General features: G+C 42.9%; 2 protein-coding genes across 13 annotated transcripts in view; one reads left to right on the forward strand and one right to left on the reverse strand.

Moving 5' to 3' along the window:
* Positions 1 to 6,433, forward strand: part of FUBP1 (far upstream element binding protein 1) — a 32,676-nt gene extending 26,243 nt beyond the window's left edge. The window contains exon 22 of the mRNA XM_056532619.1: positions 309 to 6,433. Within this exon, the coding sequence (XP_056388594.1) occupies positions 309 to 314 (6 nt within the window). The 3' untranslated portion in view covers positions 315 to 6,433. The remainder of the gene's footprint in view (positions 1 to 308) is intronic.
* An 84-nt stretch (positions 6,434 to 6,517) lies between these two features.
* Positions 6,518 to 20,804, reverse strand: part of NEXN (nexilin F-actin binding protein) — a 48,908-nt gene continuing 34,621 nt past the window's right edge. For 9 of the 12 annotated variants that reach the window (XM_056532642.1, XM_056532637.1, XM_056532631.1 and 6 more), the window contains 6 exons: positions 17,696 to 17,764; positions 14,961 to 15,158; positions 13,187 to 13,408; positions 8,267 to 8,452; positions 7,112 to 7,466; positions 6,518 to 6,881 (listed from right to left, as the gene is read on the reverse strand). In XM_056532642.1, coding sequence (XP_056388617.1) covers positions 6,868 to 6,881; positions 7,112 to 7,466; positions 8,267 to 8,452; positions 13,187 to 13,408; positions 14,961 to 15,158; positions 17,696 to 17,764 — 1,044 coding nt within the window. In that variant the 3' untranslated portion in view covers positions 6,518 to 6,867. Of the gene's footprint in view, positions 6,882 to 7,100; positions 7,467 to 8,266; positions 8,453 to 13,186; positions 13,409 to 14,960; positions 15,159 to 17,695; positions 17,765 to 20,804 lie in introns of those variants that run through there. The other 3 variants (XM_056532636.1, XM_056532641.1, XM_056532635.1) reach the window with 2 other exon arrangements.

Raw genomic sequence — 20,804 nt, forward strand, 5'->3', positions numbered from 1 at the left:
ACTTTTCCTTGGCATAATTTCTATTAGCCCATTGCCTTTTTTTTTTTTCTGTCTTGACTTTTAAACTCGTAGAATGCAGAAAAATGACATTTCAGATAGTGTATGTAGGCAATGTGTGTTTTTTTTTCTGTTTTTTTTTTTTTCTTCTTTGCCTTTGATCTCTCCACTTCTGTCTATGAACAGGTGGGGGCGTTGATTGACATTCTGCATGACGTTTTGTCTCACTTTTAAAGTCATCAGTTTTATTGATATACAATTCAGATTACCTTTATGACCTTTACAATTGGAGGCTGTCTAATTCATTTCAGGTCTAAAATTTCTATATAGTTGGAAAGAGTTGAAATAATAAATACATCAGTGCCTTCCCTGATCTTCCACCTTAGGTTCTGCTGCACAATGTGTCAGGTAAGCACAACCTAAGGAAGCATACTTGCATTATCATGTTGTCCCTTTTTAAGGTTTGTGCTTTTCTATGCAAACATCTGCTCCACCAAAAAATGTCTTTGGGCTGAATGTTATGTATGTTAGGGAGGTATATATATATTTTTATTTTTTTTCTTTAATTCTGTATCAAAGGCACTTAATGTTTTCCTGCTAGCTTTCTTTATACAGTTGTGAAGTTCTTGACAGTACATAATGGCAGTCATATTATTATTTCCATGGTTTTTATGCAATTTGATTGTATGCCAACCAGCCACGTATGATCTTGTTGTTTTTTTTACGATCATTTGTTTCGTAACTTCTGAAACAAAGTGTACTGATTTAATCTCAAAGTCCTGCATAATTTGTACATTTTAAAAATAAAGTTTCAAAATCCTGCCTTCATTTTCACACACAGTGCTGAAGATGCTGCAAATGATAGCTCTTAATATCAGGTCCTGAGGTAGTTCCCACCCATAAGGAGGAATCCTTTCTGTGTATGCCATTGGTGAGCCGATGAGCATGGACCTAGAAGGGCTCATGTAGAAGGTAACACCGTAATAATGCATTTTAGTGCAGACTGTTTTTTTGATCACTGTTGATGCTTTTTCAACTGATTAATTTTTTTGCCCTCAAAGTTAAAATTTCCATGCACTAGTGTTCATAATTTTATTACTTGAAATGAGCCTGACTTTTATCTGAGACATAAACCGTCTAGCATCTGAGTTTAGGATTGTTGTAATATTTTTCTGAAGATCATTAAGTTTATGTTGCTTTTATTGAGAGCACAGACAAAAGTAATTTAGACTGACTGTTTTCTGTTTTATTTTTTGTTTTGTTTTATTCTGCAACCTGTATCTGTGCTAAGCTGAGTGACCATTGAAGTTTTGTTAGTTTTCCTGTTGCCTAATATTTTAGCATCTGACATAAGATAGGACTGTGCTATTGAAAAGAATGCATTACATGCATAAATATACAGTATGAAGTTATAATTCTGTATCTGACTGGTCCATATTGGCATGTGTAAACCAAATTTTGCAGTAATTGCAATTGTTCAATCTTTAACACTGCCCCTCCAACTAGACAGAAGTAAATCTTTGGTAAGACACTAGAGGTGAACAAAGGTCTGGAGTATAGGCCTAGGAAACCTCAATGTCATAATCCTTTTTTTTTTTGTGTGCAATTGGGTAACTGAAACCAGAATTACTTTTCACGACTAAACAAATGGAAGGCTGAAATTGAAAGTACTGTATATTAATTCTCCTCTATTAGACACATTACCCACCAATGCTTGTTCTAAATTTTTACAAATTGTCACCATGCTCTTAATTATAAAGTACTGGTGATGGCTTCTCCCCAATAAATCATACTTAAGTGATATTAAAACTTTAAAGAGTACATGTCATGATGAGCCCTGCAGAATGTTTAAAAGGGCCAGGCAAGCCTGAGACTTGCCCCATTACTGATGCTATCAGAAGTCAAAATGCTGGAAGCCCCATACAAGTCGAACGGCATTCTGACTCCTGATCGCATCAGTCTCTGCAAGTCTCAGGCTACAAGATTGCCCAGGATGTTTGAACAAATTCTGCTAAAGGTTATAGTTTTTGATGATTTTTTAATTTTTTTTTTAAGCCCCAAATGCTTTCAAATAAACCAGCAGCTACTAAACTTTCCGATCTTACGCTGATCTCCCACTCCTCTGTTCGTGCTCCTGTCAGCAGCCTGGTCATCTTTTTGGAGTGGACATTGCGTGACTGCCACAGCCAATCGGCAGCCTGTGCAGTAATCCAAGCATCATGTCTTTGAGTGGTGATGCCCAGAGTATGACATGTGACAGTAGTCCGGCCCACTGATTGGCTGCGGCAGTCACGTGACGTCCACTAAAGGAAGGTGGTTTTACTGATGGGATCCTATACGGGGACGGGGTGACTGCAGGTTTATTAAACTTTTTAAATTTAAAAATTAACCATGGGTAAAGAAAATCCTTTAAGATAACCAGGCCCTGATGCATATATGGGACTGACGTGATTATAAAAGTTTATGTAGTTGTACACCATGCATTCTGATAAAAGCCTGATTAGTTTTCTGTGCAATAGAAAGATTGACAAGGGTGACTATTAAATATTTAACCATTTGCAACCTTTTACTTTCTGTATAGTCATCTTTTGGATAGTGTGCACCTTCTAATATTTGTGTTCTGTTTTTTCTGCCATTACCAGTAGCTCTAGTTTTGTTTGGGATAGTATTAAATTTCCCCTCTTTATCCAAACTCTTCTGCTGTTCTGTCCGTTCCATATGTCACTTACATTTACTGCAAAGCTGCAATCAGTGTATAAGTTTAAGCCCAGCTATAAGTCAATAGTGATTTCTAATAAAGCAACAATATTAAACTGAAAAGTAGATTTGAAAAGCTGAAGATGTGGAGTTTAGAGACAAGTGTCTGACCCATTATGAAGGTTCAGAATAGATCTGATAGGCAGGTTGTCTATCATTGTGACAACTTGGAACTCCTACCTGTCACATTTAGGCAAGAGGGTAGTGGTGGTTGTTCTGTATTAAGGAAAGGTATATTTTTTTCAAGCTTAGGGGACAATCATAGTCACACTTAAGTGTCCATATGTCGACTGCAGGACCTTGGACCCCTAGTGGTTCTACTGAGCTGAACTTAGAATAACCTAGGATCTTGCAGTCATGATATTGACACTAAAGTGCTATGTTTAGACCTGAAGTTGCAGCGCAAGTTACTTTTGCATTTAATTAGCTATTAATAAGGTTCAGCTTCCTGTTTACCCAATGCAAAGTATACTGTTATTAACAATGTGTTTAAAGGCTATTTTTGTCAGCCAGTTTTAACTATACAGCTTAGTGCTCCTTTTATTAAACATTTCTAGATGTTTGACATAAATTATTTTGGATGATTTATTTGTTGCTAGTCTTGCCATATATTAAAGGGCTATTCCAGCAATAAAAAACGTATCCCATACCCATAGTATTCAATCGTTGTTTCTGGGAGCCCTGGAGTTACCAAAGTATAGTGCTCAGGTATTTCCCATGCTTCCATAAACAAATGGAGCACAAGCTGACCCACTACTCCATTTAGAAGAGTCAGGGAACCAGAGGTCAGACTCTCTCCCCTTATCTTGTGGATAGAGGATAAGTTTCTGCTGCTGGAATGCCCCTTTAATGCTCCTACATTGATTTCACCTTCACTCTGTACATTGTTTTTTGGTAAGCAGTTTCCGATCTTCTCATGCTGTAATTTACTAACCCGATAATGTATCTTTTTAGTTTTGTTTTTTATTTTTTTTTGCTGTGACTTGCTAACACCTTTATAGTATAAACACGGTTTCTATGCGGGTATCTTACCGTTAACAAATGTGCTGTCACATAAACATGTCATACATGCGAGATGCATTTCTGACGCCCAAAATTTCCTTCGGATGATACTGGGCCATGTGTAAAGAAGACTGACGCCAGTATCTTATTAAAAAGCCAGTGTCCTAGTCAGCAGTCGTGTGGATTGAGGTAAATTGCACCAATCTGTAGTTGACACGTAAATGTTTGTGCTCGATACTGCAAAAGGTTATGATTGTCAGAAGGTCTAACATCCTGCTTGACTAGAATAACATCCTATAGCTTGTTCTCTGGTAGGTAGTTCAGTATTCTCCCAAAATGTTGATTTCTTGAAGTTGAGGGCATGGACGTTTTCTAGTAGCATGATCACCCTACCAAAATTATTACCAATATGCTAAGTGACCACACACAAGCTCCTTAGCTGGATCATGCTACCAGAAATTGCCAGCAGTCAACTTAATGAAATAATAAAGATCAATGTTGAACTTAGACAGAGAGGCTGAGAATAGAGGATTTATATCCTGTCTTTAAAGCTATACATGCATATGAACAGAGTCTGAAGTCTGGAACCAGTAAAGTATCTGCAATGTCATAGGTGTTGCCATACCTCTTGTGGTTCCAGACTTTTGACTCTTCCTCCATCAATGTCAATTATTTCAAAGCGAAGAAAACTTTAGGTGCTTGCTATGTCTTCTGTTTAATGTAAGTGCATCAGAAACAGCTCTGCAGATATATAACAAGATATGCAGTATACTATGTATGTTCACACAGCAGATTAGAAGAGTTTCTTGCTGTGGGTTTACATTGCTGCAGGTTTTTCTACAGCTGAAAATCTGCAGCAGATTCCAATTAAGTCAGTATAATCTGTTGCAGATTTTCTGCTGTGGAAAACCTGCCGCAGTTTAACGGAGTATTGTGGCGAGACTTAAGCTCCTTTTTGTTCCTGGGCTGCAAAAGTAACAAAACAAACATTAAAGGGGTACTCCGGCGCTTAGACATCTTATCCCCTATCCAAAGGATAGGGGATAAGATGCCTGATCGCGGGGGGTCCCGCTGCTGGGGACCCCTGTGATCTTCCACTCCGCACCCCGTTAGAATCAGTCCCCGGAGCGTGTTCGCTCTGGGCCTGATTACTGGCGATCACGGGGACAGAGCATAGTGATGTCACGGCTCCGCCCCATGTGACGTCACGCTCAGCCCCCTCAATGCAAGCCTATGGGAGGTCAGCTGTCACGCCCCTCCAATAGACTTGCATTGAGGGGATGGAGCGTGACGTCACAATGGGGCCGAGCCGTGACGTCACTATGCTCCGTCCTTGTGGTTGTGATGGACTCAGCCTGAGGACCTCCAGCTGTTCCAGAAGCTGCTAAAGGTGGGTGCTGCATGGTAGATCCCTGGGGTCCCCAGCAGCGGGACCTTGGCGATCTGACATCTTATCCCCTATCCTTTGGATAGGGAATAAGATGTCTTAGTGCCGGAGTACCCCTTTAACTCACCTTCTGCTGTTCCCCCTGTTGCACCACTATCGGTCTTTGGTCCCGGTCTCCTCTCTGCTGCATTGTGACGATCTGTTCACACCAAAGCAATGTCCCGCCTGAGCCGGTGATAGGCTGAACGCAGTGTCATGTACGGAGCATGGGCCCCACCTTCTCCCTGCTGCTCCTGAAGACAGATAGTGGCGCAACGGGGGAACGGCAGAAGGAGAGTTGTGGTGGTCTTTTTGCAGGCCGGGCACAATAAGAGCTTAAAAAGTCTGTCCCACTTAAAACTTGTAGCTTACCTTTTAAAGGGGTTGTTTGAGACTCAGTCTTATTTAGGCTATCAATATTTTACATGTATTCATGGCTGCTTCTGCCTGTACAGCGCAGTGCATGCATTAAGCCAGTACTGTGGTACTGTATAACTTATCCCCTATCCAAAGGAAAGGGGATCAGTATCTGATTGTGGGGGAGTCCCAACTTCTGGGACCCTCCTGCGCAGTGCCCACTGCTCTTCCCAGGAGTTTAGCATGTCGACCCCCTGCATGTCTGCCGACATGCCCCGTGTGTATCTCTTTGGGAAAACCAGATATACCTGAATGCTGTATCTTTGGCTCTCCCTTAGAGATACATGGAGGGTCGACACTCTCTCCCGGAGGAGAGCCTGGGAGCTGGGCAGGAGATTGCGGTGGGGGGGGGGTCCCGGCTGTCTGACCACTTGCGATAATTTATCTCCTATCCTTTGGCAACCACAGTACTCCTTTTTAAGGGGCTAGAGCCTGCTCTTCTGTGGGCTCCCAGGGTCACCCCATTACTACAGTCATATAGGCCATAACTTGAATGTCCTAGGCAACACCCTTTGCCCTCCCCCCTTTGTTTTGTTTTTTTACTTTATTAAAAATTTTGTTTGTGTTTATATTAAGACTCGGTGATAGGAAAACCATTCTTATAAAGCTAAGTCTAGCATACTTTTAATAAAGGCAATTACAACTTCAGGTTTAGCCATTCTTGGTCATGTGGTGTTGAGTCTTTAGCATTGAACCTTGAGAAATTTCAAGGAATTTATTTTCTATTTTTTTTTTTCTGTTAAAATTGCTCATGTATCACTGGCAAATGTATCTTCCGCATCAATATTTGCTGTATGTAACATTGTACTTCAATAAACATGAATAAATTGTCACTTTTTGGCATTCGACTTATTCCTTGCTTGGTGTTGGATTTCTACCACAGTAAAACAAAAACAAAAAAGACTTTGAAAGGTTAAACAAATTCTTTATTAGCAAATTGAATCAAAATTCGAAAGAATAAGAAGTTGGCACAAGTTACTTCTTGAACAAAACAATAATTTCTCATTAGAAAAGAGGTTGGTGACCTACAAAGGAAATTTATTTAATACACTATAAAATTCTGCTGTTTTACAATGTGCAGGTTTTCCCCTCCCCAGCGTGCAGCCCTGGCATCGCCGTTCTCTGCTGCTGCAGCAATGCATGCAATCTAACGCCAGTACTACGGGAATGCCAGATTAATGCAGAGGCGCTTCTTTTGTCTTTTGGCCCACTGAAGAAAGACTGGTTGCAGTGAGGGTCAGAAGGAAGTCTCCAGTTAAAGCAGGATGTTAATAGTCATCAGCTAGAGCAAGAAAAGAGAGCGAGAGTAAGAAAGAGAGAACAGCGTGTTAAGCAGTGTTTCCCAAACAGCGTGCCTGCAGGTGTTGCAAAACTACAACTCCCAGCATGCCCGGACAGCCTCCGGCTGTCCGGGCATGCTGGGAGTTGTAGTTTTGCAACACCTGCAGGCACGCTGTTTGGGAAACACATGTTAGAAACCAAGCAATACATTTCCAAAGCACTAACTCTTACTTTCAATACTTAGGATACAACTGCTGGCAGCCGTGCCCCTGCTGTTCACTACTTTACACATATATTCGCCTTCGTCTTCAGGGAAGGTTTCAGGTAGGTAAAGACAATAGGTTTCTCCCCTCTCAATGTACTGATAGTCTTCAGAGTCCTGCAGCATCTCCCCTTCGAACCACCACGTTACCGCAGGCTTCGGCTCTCCGCTGATCTTCACTGTAAACCTTACGGGCTCCCCGTCGACCACGGTCATGTTCTTTAAGGGTTTCTTAAACCAAGGGGCCCCAGAGCGAGCGACTTCTTCATCTTCATATTGTGAACCATTGACGCTCGCTGCCTCCTCTTCATCGTCTTCCCTGGTCTGTAAGAAATGGGTAAACGCTCAATAAATATATGGTTCCAGGAGAGGTTTCCATCCAGCCAAATACAGCGGTCCCTCAAGTTACAATTAGAGATGAGCGAACTTACAGTAAATTCGATTCGTCACGAACTTCTCGGCTCGGCAGTTGATGTCTTATCCTGCATAAATTAGTTCAGCTTTCAGGTGCTCCCGTGGGCTGGAAAAGGTGGATACAGTCCTAGGAGACTCTTTCCTAGGACTGTATCCACCTTTTTCAGCCCACCGGAGCACCGGAAAGCTGAACTAATTTATGCAGGATAAGTCATCAACTGCCGAGCCGAGAAGTTCGTGACGAATCGAATTTACTGTAAGTTCGCTCATCTCTAATCGGTAGGTATAGCAGTCAAAGACCCTGCGTCGGTCTCCTGCTCACCCGCACTATAATTCAGTGTATCGGGTTGTAGTACGGGTGACAGTTTTCCTATTATAATCCACATCTCAAGTCCATTTTTATGCAGCATGTGGGTGAGAGTTGTCAAATATCAATTTGTATAAAGCAACAGAGTCCATATCCGAATGCTGGGGCAGTGGAGTACCCCTTTAATGCCACAAATATATCTGCTTATACACATGGCAAGGCATTGTATGACATGCTGGGTCTCTACCATCTGGTGCCTTATACATTTACTATTCTAAATACACAAGAATTCTGCTACTGTTAGCACTAAAAGTTGTCGCCTGTCTTGGCTAAGTTAATACCAAGTATGGAATAATAGTAAATTCCACCACCAAAATACAACTTTGTAAATAGGACTTTGTACCTTCTGTAAAGCTGCATCAATTTCCTTCTGTTCAAACTGCATCCTTAGGAGTTTCTGTTCCTCAATCCTTCTCTGTTCCTCCTCCTCCCGGGCCTTTGCCATCTGCTCAAATCGCGCCTTCATGTTGACTTTGTGTGAGAATGGCGCGTGGCTTCTGACTGCAGGTCTTACGTCAACTTCATCTTCCTGTAATTTATATAAGGGTGCGTTTAGGTAACAGACAGTGTATTGTGTATATAAAGGTACAACACAAATAGAGAAACCTAACCACACATCCACCATGTGTATATAAAGGGACTAGAGAGTCCGTATTCAGGGCTGGGTTTTTATGTATTTATTTTTGTCATGGAATCGGATCTACTAACAAAAGGTCTTGTCAGAATTTCAACCAAGAGAAAGTGGAGCCAACAGCCAATCATAACCCTTTAAGGCAGTGTTTTACAAACAGTGTACCTCCTGCTGTTGCAAAACTACAACTTGCAGCATGCCTTGACATTTACTACATGGGTCCTCTAGAGCAGTGGTCTTCAACCTGCGGACCTCCAGATGTTGCAAAACTACAACTCCCAGCATGCCTGGACAGCCGTCGGATGGCCGGGCATGCTGGGAGTTGTAGTTTTGCAACATCTGGAGGTCCGCAGGTTGAAGACCACTGCTCTGGAGGTTAAATGTTCTCACTAGAGATGAGCGAACTTACAGTAAATTCCATTCGTCACAAACTTGTCGGCTCGGCAGTTGCTGACATCCTGCATAAATTAGTTCAGCCTTCAGGTGCTCCGGTGGGCTGGAAAAGGTGGATACAGTCCTAGGAAAGAGTCTCCTAGGACTGTATCCACCTTTTCCAGCCCACGGGAGCACCTGAAAGCTGAACTAATTTATGCAGGATAAGTCATCAACTGCCGAGCCGAGAAATTCGTGACGAATCGAATTTACTAAGTTTGCTCATCTCTAGTTCTCATCAAGTGTTCTCAAATAAAGCGTTTCAGTGCTTATGACAGTGTTGTAAAACTACAATTCACAGACAGCCTGCGGCTGTCTGGACATGCTGGGAGTTGTAGTTTTGCAAAAGCTGGAGGCATCCTGGTTGGGAAACACTGTCTTATCAGCTGCTGTATGCTCCAGAGGAAGTTGTGTAGTTCTTTCCAGTCTGATCAGTGCTCTCTGCTGTCACCTCTGTCCGTGTCAGGAACTGTCCAGAGCAGGAGTGTTTTGCTACTGGGATTTGCTCCTACTCTGGGCAGTGCTTGACACGGAAAGAGGTGGCAGAAAAGAGCACTGCCTGACTGGTAAGAACTACATTACTTATAAATTTTTATTTTTTTTTCTCTCTCTCCGGAGAACCCCTTTAGGGTAGTGTTACATGTAGCGTAAATGCTGCATATTTCTTTGCTAGCAAAGTCTATGGGAGTAAAAATACACTCATTGCTAGCAATGAAATACACAGGTGCGTCAAATATGCAGCGTTTACGCTGTGTGACCACCCTTAGGGCTCATTCACACAAGCGGATTGCCTGGGATGCAACATTTCCGCAGCGGACTTTGCTGCCAGTGAGTTTGAAGGAAAAAAAAATCTGCAAATCTGTCTCTCTTGCAGAATTTCCGCAGAAAATCTGCAGGTAATCCACCTATGTGAATGAACCCTAATAGTAGAGTCACACGTTGCCTAAATGCTGCGTATTTCAGTGCTAGCAATGGGTGTTTATTTTTACTCCCATAAACTTTGCTAGCAAAGAAATACTCAGTGTTTACACTACATGTAACCCTACCCTAAAGGGGTACTCCGGAGAGAGAAAAAAAATAAGTAATGTAGTTCTTACCAGTCAGGCAGTGCTCTTTTCTGCCACCTCTTTCCGTGTCAAGCACTGCCCAGAGTAGGAGCGAATCCCAGTGGCAAAACACTCCTGCTCTGGACAGTTCCTGACACGGACAGAGGTGACAGCAGAGAGCACTGATCAGACTGGAAAGAACTACACAACTTCCTCTGGAGCATACAGCAGCTGATAAGACAGCGTTTCCCAATCAGGATGCCTCCAGCTTTTGCAAAACTACAACTCCCAGCATGTCCAGAAAGCCACAGGCTGTCTGGGCATGCTGGGAATTGTAGTTTTACAACACTGTAATAAGCACTGAAATGCTTTATTTGAGAACACTTGATGTGAGAACATTTAACCTCCAGAGAAGTGGTCTTCAACCTTGCAGACCTCCAGATGTTGCAAAACTACAACTCCCAGCATGCCCGGACAGCCGCCGGCTGGTGACAGTTATACAGATCTGTAAATTACTTTATGTAAAAAAATAAGTTACAGATCTCTAACTTTCTGTCACCAGTTGCTTTGAAAGCAATATTTTTTTTTCCTCTCTCCGGAGTACCCCTTTAGGGTAGGGTTACATGTAGCATAAACACTGTGTATTTCTTTGCTAGCAAATAGAGATGAGCGACCTTACAGTAAATTCAATTCGTCGCGAACTTCTCGGCTCGGCAGTTGATGACTTATCCTGCATAAATTAGTTCAGCTTTCAGGTGATCTGGAAAAGGTGGATACATTCCTAGGAAAGAGTCTCCTAGGACTGTATCCACCTTTTCCAGCCCACGGGAGCACCTGAAAGCTGAACTCATTTATGCAGACTAAAGTCATCAACTGCCGAGCCGAGAAGTTCGTGATGAATCAAATTTACTGTAAGTTCGCTCATCTCTACTAGCAAAGTCTATGGGAGTAAATAAACACCCATTGCTAGCAATTAAATACGCCTGTGCGTCAAATATGCAGCGTTTACGCTACGTGTGACCACCCTTAGGGCTCATTCACACGAGCGTATTGCCTGGGATGCAACATTTCCGCAGCGGACTTTGCTACCAGTGAGTTTGAAGGAAAAATCTGCAAATCTGTGTCTATTGCAGATTTTCTGCGGAAATTCTGCAGGTAATCCACCTATGTGAATGAGCCCTAATGGTAGTCACACGTTGCGTAAATGCTGCGTATTTCAGTGCTAGCAATGGGTGTTTATTTTTACTCCCATAGACTTTGCTAGCACAGAAATACTCAGTGTTTACACTACATGTAACCTTACCCTAAAGGGGTACTCCGGAGAGAGAAAAAAAATATTGCTTTCAAATCAACTGGTGACAGAAAGTTATACAGATCTGTAAATTACTTATTTTTTGTTTAAATTTCTGTCACCAGTTGCTTTGAAAGCAATATTTTTTTTCTCTCTCCGGAGTACCCTTTTAGGGTAGGGTTACATGTAGTGTAAACACCGTATTTCTTTGCTAGCAAAGTCTATGGGAGTAAAAATGCCCATTACGCAACATGTGACTCTACCATTAGGGCTCATGCACATAGGTGGATTACCTGTGGAATTTCCTCAGAAAATCTGCAATAGAGACAGATTTGTAGATTTTTCCTTCAAACTCACTGGTAACAAAGTCAGCTGCGGAAATGTTGCATCCCAGGCAATCCGCTCGTGTGAATGAGCCCTAAGGGTGGTCACACGTAGCGTAAATGCTGCATACAGTGATCCCTCAACCTACAATGGCCTCAACATACAATAGTTTCAACATATGATGGTCTTTTCTGGACCATTGTAAGTTGAAACCAGACTCAACATACAATGCTACGGACAGTCCAGATCTGTGCAACGTGTCAATGGCCGGAAGAACCGACCAATTGGAAGGGGCAATTTACTGGTAAAACCCCTGTATTACTGAAGCGTATGCACGGACTGATGTCTGGTAGCGCCCCCTACAGTACAGAGAGGTATTACATGTTCTGTACTCTTTACCTGTGCCAGGGTTAGCTGCTCCTTTGGACACCAGGTGAGGGCGACTCCATTTTACTTTTTTAGGACATTGCATGTACTGTACAGGACCCTGAAGAAGCTCCTGTCCTCTACATAGACCAGTGTTTCCCAAGCAGGGTGCCCCCAGCTGTTGCAAAACTACAACTCCCAGCATGCCCGGTCAGCCTTTGGATGTCCGGGCATGCTGGGAGTTGTAGTTTTGCAACAGCTGGAGGCTCCCTGCTCGGGAAACACTGACATACACAGTGATTTACATCTCCCAGCAGATCTTTCTTTTATATGTAAGGATTGGCTTTATCTAGATTAGTTATCTACTTATTTATCTTTAATTCTCACTTTTTCCTATTTTTGGATGACATTTTGGTCGCTTCAGAAGCAATTACCAGGTTTCCATAGAGTCCTGGTCTCAACATACAATGGTCGTCCTGGAACCGATTAATATTGTAACTTGAGGGACCACTGTATTTGACGCACCTGCGTATTTTAGTGCTAGCAATGGATGTTTATTATTACTCCCATAGACTTTGCTAGCACAGAAATACGCAGGTGCATCAAATACGCAGAGTTTAGGCTACGTGTGACCCTACCCTGAAGGGGTGCTTCGAAGAGAGAAAAAGAAGCCCTTATAGGTGTATTCATACCTACAGTATCCAGCGCATATCTGATGTTCAGGATTTGAAGCTGTATTTAGTGATTTTAGTTCACATTAAAATCAGCAGCTTCAAATCCTGGGCATTGAATATGTGCAGGATACCGTACTAAGGTGACAGGAGCAAAAACCACAGCGTCTGTAATAGGGTTTATTACTATACAGTCGCAACTAGAGATGAGCGAACTTACAGTAAATTCGATTCGTCACGAACTTCTCGGCTCGGCAGTTGATGACTTATCCTGCATAAATTAGTTCAGCTTTCCGGTGCTCCCGTGGGCTGGAAAAGGTGGATACATTCCTAGGAGATTCTTTCCTAGCACTGTATCCATCTTTTCCAGCCCACCGGAGCACCTGAAAGCTGAACTAATTTATGCAGGATAAGTCATCAACTGCCGAGCCGAGAAGTTCGTGACGAATCGAATTTACTGTAAGTTCGCTCATCTCTAGTCGCAACATCCAGAACACCTGACCTCTTGGAAATGTTCTGCCTCCCTTTCTTTCAGTTCCTCATCCGTGGCCTTTCTTCGTAATCTTTCCTCTTCTACTTTCCTTTGTATTTCCTCTTCGGAGAGTTTTCCAATTTTTTCAAATTTACTTTTCAAGTTTTTGGCTTGGATGGATCCGGTCCTTTTCAATTTGATCAGTTCTTCGTACTCTCTGCTTAACACCTCGTAGCTTTCATTTATTTCTTCCTGCTCCAAAAGAGAAAGTGTCACAAGTCAAGTTTATTACAATTAGATGAGCGAACGTACAATAAATTCGATTCGTCACAAACTTCTCGGCTCGGCAGTTGATGTCTTTTTCTGCATAAATTAGTTCAGCCTTCAGGTGCTCCGGTGGGCTGGAAAAGGTGGATACAGTCCTAGGAAAGAGTCTACTAGAACTGTATCCACCTTTTCCAGCCCATCGGAGCACTTGAAGGCTGAACTAATTTACGCAGGAAAAGTCAACGGCCGCGCCGAGAAGTTCGTGACGAATCGAATTTACTGTAAGTTCGCTCATCTCTAAGAGAGAGTCACAAGTGAAGTTTATTACAATCTACATTGTATACAACATTTTTTTTCATGTATTATCTACTATGCATACTAGGGATATTACCAGTCGATATTCACAATTTTGGATGTTATCGGCAATTACCTTGCCGATAATGCCCGCACCACACCGCCCCGGCCAGAGACCGTCGCCGCTGCCAAATTGCCTTCCCCATCCCCGATTTTATTATTACCGGGGCCCGGGCTCCGCGCTACTTCTGACTCCTGCGGCGTCCTTTATGCTGCGCAGTGACAAGTGACGTCCTAAAAGCGATGTCACCGTCAGTGCGCGCAGTGACAGCTCAGGAGGACGCCGTAGGAGCCAGAAGCGTCGTGGACCCCGGGAACAGGTAATTATTAGAGATGAGCGAACTTACAGTAAATTTGATTCGTCACGAACTTCTCGGCTCGGCAGTTGATGACTTATCCTGCATAAATTAGTTCAGCTTTCAGGTGCTCCGGTGGCTGGAGACTCTTTCCTAGGAATGTATCCACCTTTTCCAGCCCTCCGGAGCACCTGAAGGCTGAACTAATTTATGCAGGAAAAGTCATCAACTGCCGAGCCGAGAAGTTTGTGACGAATCGAATTTAATGTAAGTTCGCTCATCTCTAATACTCACCATCCCTGGGGGCAGAAACATCCCCCGGGGATGGTGAGGATAAAGATTTTACCCTATATAATGCTTTGCGAAGTGTTATATTGGGTAAAATCTGATGATTAGTTCCATTTAAGAGGCCACAATGCACTAGTTGTGCCTATAGAGCAGTGTTTTCTAACCAAGGTGCCTCCAGCTGTTGCAAAACTACAACTCTCCATATACCCGGACAGCCAAAGGCTTTCTGGCTATGCTGGGAGTTGTAGTTTTGCAACAGCTGGGGGCACCTTGGTTAGAAAACACTGCCTTAGAAAGTGGGCCAAGTTTAATCCAAGGTGTATGGGCACAAGGGGGATAACATGAAGAAAAGTTCTTGTAACCTCCTTTCCCTGCCGCACCATCTTACGGTTAAGTTTCCACTTGGTTTTTTTCTGGCAGTTTTTGAGCCAAAGCCAGAAGTGTATTCAAAAGAAATAGGACAAATAAAGGAAGGATTTACACTTCTCCTCCCTTATGGATCCACTTCTGACTTTGGTTTAAAAACTGCCAGAAAAAAAACCAAGTGGACACTTAGCCGACCACCCAGCATCGTACAGATTGGTCAGTAGATGTCCCACCTCTCCCATTTCCTGCCGTAACTGAGCAAACTCCTGTTTCTCCATTTCCAGCTTTTGTTTCCTTTCTTCCTCTTTTAACCGTTTCTCTTCCTCCATTTTCTGTTTGAGACGTTCTTCGAAGTTTATTTCCAGTTTGCCCGGGGCAAGAGACTCTTCAGAAGTGGGTTTGCTTAGCGGCAGGCCTTCGTCATCTGGTTCCTGATGGGGGAAAAAAATGTACTACTACAACGTGTAAATAAAAAAAATAAAAAAAAAATAAAAGCCCCGTATATATCAGATGGTCCCACAGAAATTTGTGGGTTAAATCCTCAATGGAGCCATCAATATGAGATCAGTGGACCCCCACTTATCAGCTGATAGAAGAGGCCGTGGGGCTCATACAAAGCGTTTCACCCTCTTTATTGCCTATGAGACATAGCACCAAACATTTGATAGTGGCTGTGCCTGGTATTGCAGCTTGTCCCATTCTCCTGAATACAATACACAAGAAAAGTGTGACCCCCTTAATTGAGCTGATAGACAGTAAAGTCGGACCCCCACCAATCTTGTATTGATGACATGTCCTAAAGATAGACAATCAATATGAAACCCCTAAACCTTTTGCCCTACTGTTTCCATAATGCTGTAGATTTCTTGACTTTAAAGTGTGCCTGTCGCTTTAAAAAACGTAGAGACAAGGCAAAAGTTTCGATCAGTTGGGATTTGGGTGTTCAGACCCCGACTGATCACTAGAACAAGCGAGGAGAGAAGCATGCGGCTGACCTAGACAATCCCATAGACTTGCATTGTAAGTTTGCTCACTTAGGCCATGTTCACATGCGGAAATATTCTGCATTGATTTCATTGGGATTCTGCTGCACTGTGCACATGGTGGAGTCTCCACAGATTGAGATCCCAATTCCAGCATGCGCAGAAACTATGAACATGCTCATTGTTACTGCGGATTCCGTACAGAAATGCATTGCCGTCTATGGAGATGGCCCATTTCCCAGCGGTCCTAATGCTGCCTAATTCAAATTTGTGACATGTCCACCCGTTGTTGTTTTTTTCAGGCGGACATTCTGAACTTTTTTTTGCCATGTGAACATAGCCTTAGCACACGCTTCTGCTGGCTCATTCTAGTGATTGTTCAGGGTCTGAACACTTAGGCCCTGACCGATCAAAACTTTTGACTTGTCACTAAAATGTCAAAAGATTCTTTTTTTTTTTTTTTTAAAGTGACAGTACCCATTTAATAGGGAGAGTAACCCCTTGTATATTAAAGGGGTACTCCATTGGAATTTTTTTTTTTTTTTTTAAATCAACTGGAGCCAGAAAGTTAAACAGATTTGTTACTTCTATTTAAAAATCTTAATCCTTCCAGTACTTATCTTATCAGCTGCTGTATGCTCCACAGGAAGTTCTTTTCTGTCTGACCACAGTGCTCTCTGCTGACACCTCTGTCCATGTCAGGAAATGTCCAGAGTAAGAGCAATTCACCATAGAAAAGCTCTCCTGCTTCGGACAGTTCTTGACATGGACAGAGGTGTCAGCAGAGAGCACTGTGGTCAGACTGGAAAGAATTATACAAATTCCTCTAGAGCAGTGCTTCTCAATTATTTTCTGTCATGCCCCCCCCCCCCCTCTCTAAGAAGAAGAAAACATTTTGCGCCCCCCGCGCGACTGTAAATAGTATAATTTGTCTATAAAATTGTTATAAGTACACTGTATCCTTATTAACGTATATGGGGCTCTGTACACTGATAACAAGCAGGGCTCTGTGCACTGAGGACAAGCAGGGCTCTGTACACTGAGGACAAGCAGGGCTCTGTGCACTGAGGACAAGCAGGGCTCTGTACACTGAGGACAAGCAGGGCTCTGTACACTGAGGACAAGCAGGGCTCTGTGCACTGAGGACAAGCAGGGATCTGTGCACTGAGGACAAGCAGGGATCTGTACCCTGAGGACAAGAAGGGATCTGTACACTGAGGACAAGCAGGGCTCTGTACACTGAGGACAAGTAGGACTCTGTACACTGTGGACAAGTAGGACTCTGTACACTGAGGACAAGCAGGGCTCTGTACACTGAGGACAAGCAAGGCTCTGTGCACTGAGGACAAGAAGGAATCTGTACCCTGAGGACAAGCGGGGCTCTGTGCACTGAGGACAAGCGGGGCTCTGTGCACTGAGGACAAGCGGGGCTCTGTGCACTGAGGACAAGCGGGGCTCTGTACACTGACAACAAGCGGGACTCTGTACACTGAAGACAAGCGGGGCTCTGTACACTGACGACAAGCGGGGCTCTGTACACTGACGACAAGCAGGGCTCTGTACCTGAGGACAAGCAGGGCGGCGGGCGCACTGCTCGGTGGCACAGTGAACTCCGACATGGTGGGCTGCTGCGCTTAGACGTGAGGTCTTCACCCGAGGAACCTCTTTAATGACGAGGACTGGGCACTCCTATTCCCAGAATCAATTGAGGGGAGGGGAACTGCTGATCCTTTCTGTTTTGTGCAGTACATGGCAGTGTTCACATGTTGCAGCACTGTTGCTTGACTGTTGCATTACTGTGTTATTACTGTGAAAATGCGCCCGTACTTCAATGCAACTGCAACATGTGAACACAGCCCAAGACTCAACGCAAAGAAAAAAGTCTAAATAATTTTAGTGCATTTTCTAGTCGTTAGTTTAAAAATAACATTATACAAATTAGTGAGTTAATGTTAATAATGGATCTCACCGGAACATATTCTTACTTTGCATGCGTCACAACTGTCCAGGTGAGAACACTCCATATCCTGAAGAATATTATCTTGGTCTGGGCTCTTAAAAATAATTTGGAAATTGGTTGTTTTCACATTAAATAAAATAAAAAATATATATTTTTCCATATTTGGAGAATGCATGTACCAATACCAATCACAAAAAAAAAATATATCAATGTTTGGTTGTTTTTAGTCAATCCTCCAAATTATCCATATTCCAGATTACCAGTCTTGCTGCATTTTATGGTACTTTTTGTGTTTTTCCCAGAACTGTGCTCTATGAGCAGTGTTTTCCAACCAAGATGCCTCCAGCTGTTGCAGAACTACAACTCCCAGCATGCCCGGACAGCCGAAGGCTGGAAGTTGTAGTTTTGCAATAGCTGGAGATACCCTGGTTGGGAAACACTGTCTTGGAGGGTTGTAGTTAGAGATGAGCGAACTTACAGTAAATTCGATTCGTCACGAACTTCTCGGCTCGGCAGTTGATGACTTTAAATTAGTTCAGCTTTCAGGTGCTCCAGTGGGCTGGAAAAGGTGGATACAGTCCTAGGAAACTCTTTTCTAGGACTGTATCCACCTTTTCCAGCCCACCGGAACACCTGAAAGCTGAACTAATTTATGCAGAAAAAGTCATCAACTGCCGAGCCGAGAAGTTCGTGACGAATCGAATTTACTGTAAGTTCGCTCATCTCTAGTTGTAGTATGTATAGCACTTGTTTCCTTTAAAAAAAATGATATATGTAAAGGAGTATTCTGGAGGGGAAATTATTATTTTTTATTTTATTTTTTTCAAATCAACTGGTACCAGAAAGTTAAACAGATTTGTAAATGACTGCTATATAAAAATCTTAATCCTTCCAGTACTTATCAGCTGCTGTATGTTCCACAGGAAGTTCTTTTCTTTTTGAATTTCCTTTCTGTCTGACCACAGTGCTCTCTGCTGACACCTTCTGTCCATGTCAGTAACGGTCCAGAACAGGAGCAAATCCCCATAGCAAACCTCTCCTGCTCCGTACAGTTCATGACACAGACAGAGGTGTCAGCAGAGAGCACTGTGGTCAGACTGAAAAGAACTACACAACTTCCTCTGTAGCGTACAGCAGCTGAAAAGTACTGGAAGGGTTAATATTTTTATATAGAAGTAATTTACAAATCTATATAACTTTCTGGCACCAGTTGATTTGACCCGTTTAACGTCATTTCTTAATACATTATCTAGACCAGTGTTTCTGACTTTCTTTTTTTTTTTCTGTGACAAAGTTCAGGGACTCGATAAACACTGCTCATAAAATTTTTAATTGTTGGTTTTGGATCTGTAGGACTGTTTATGGGAATCGGTCACCTTATTACCCTCTCTTACTAGTTCTTCTAGATTTTTGCCCTTGAAAAAGGATAGGGGATAAGATGTCTGATCTCGGGGGTCCCGCCCCTGTACGCAGTATTGCATGCGGCACCCACCTGTTTTTTGTGTGAAGCGCTGGAGGGAATGAGTCGCGACTACGGGAACAGAAGTCCGTGACGTCTGGACTCCGCCCCCGTGTGACGTCACGCCCGTCCCCACAATGCAAGTCTATGGGAGGGGGCGTGCCATACATCCAGATTTATGCTTTAGGATTCACAACCTGGGCAGTATTCTTGACAATATGTAGAAGACATCAATGTTTTTAGGAGAAGTTAGTGACTATATAGTGGGCCTAATGTACACCAAAAGTGTCTATTGAGAAATTACTAGAAAGGGGCTTTATGTGGGGTGTACAGTGAAAATGTAGGTGATCCCATAGGACACATCCTTCTTTAAAGAAGCACTCAGGGGGGTTTATTTATGAATTTTCCTTCCCATATGCACACTCACCATCACTAGTCATTTTTGGCAAAAAAAAAAAAGCCAAGAAACTGTAAAAAATTTTTACGTGTAAACACAGCCAAAAGATGTCACATATTCACAAAATACCTCAATTGTTGTTATAGGTCAAATTACTTGCACCTTGGTAATATTTGAATAAAAAACGTGCATCAAAACTGCACATAATGTGAGCTGACCATAACCCACTGACCTCAACTTACAGTCTGAGAGCACCTAGGTGAACTCCAGCACCAGCAGCCTAATTAGATGGCTAGGTGCAGTGATGAGACTCTGACCCTTCTCTCTGCAAAGCCAGATGATTCAAGGGAAATGAAGGCAGTTTTAGGAAATCATTTCAGTGAAAGATTTTCAATCAGTATGGCTTCAAATCTACGCCTGCCACATCAGCTAAAACAGGTAAGCACAAGACATACACAAGCACCTCTACATTATTCTCTACTAATATCCTATGCTGCACTATATAGGCATAAAAAAGTGCCCTGAGTGCTTCATTGAATAGAGTGATGGGGTCGGCATGCGCTCCTTTAAAGGGGTACTCTGGTGGAAAAAAATGTTAATCAGCTGGTGCCAAAAAAAAACAGGTTTGTAAATTACTTTTACTTCTATTTAAAAATCTTAATCCTTCCAGTACTTATCAGCTGCTGTATGCTCCACAGGAAGTTGTGTAGTTCTTTCCAGTCTGACCACAGTGCTCTCTGCTGCCACCTCTGTTCCTTTCAGGTACTGTCCAGAGCAGGAGCAGATCCCCATAGCAAACCTCTCCTGCTCTGGACAGTTCCTGACAGGGACGGAGTGCAATGTGGTCAGACTGGAAAGAACTATACAACTTCCTTTGGAGCAAACAGCAGCTGATAAATACTGGAAGGATTAAGACTTTTAAATAGAAATAATTTACAAATCTGTTTAACGTTCTGGCATCAGTTGATTTGGAAAAAAAAAATGTTTTCCAGCGGAGTACCCCTTTTAATTTTCTATGGGAGCTCCGGACATAACAAAGGGATGTGTCTGGGTATCTCCGGCGCTCCTATAGACAATGAACGGAGCAGTGCCGACCCCGCCGCTCCATTCAGCGGGTAGAGTCAGGGTTCCTTTCTAGAGATCAGACATGCAATGCATGCAGTCATACTGTCCGGGCATGCTGGGAGATGTAGTTCTGCAACAGCTGGAGGCACACTGGTTGGAAAACACTGTTCTAGCAGCTTGAATACATACAACAAATCTATATCTATGGTCAGT

The sequence above is a fragment of the Hyla sarda genome, chromosome 7 (genome assembly GCF_029499605.1).
Source record: "Hyla sarda isolate aHylSar1 chromosome 7, aHylSar1.hap1, whole genome shotgun sequence".
Lineage (NCBI taxonomy): Eukaryota > Metazoa > Chordata > Amphibia > Anura > Hylidae > Hyla > Hyla sarda.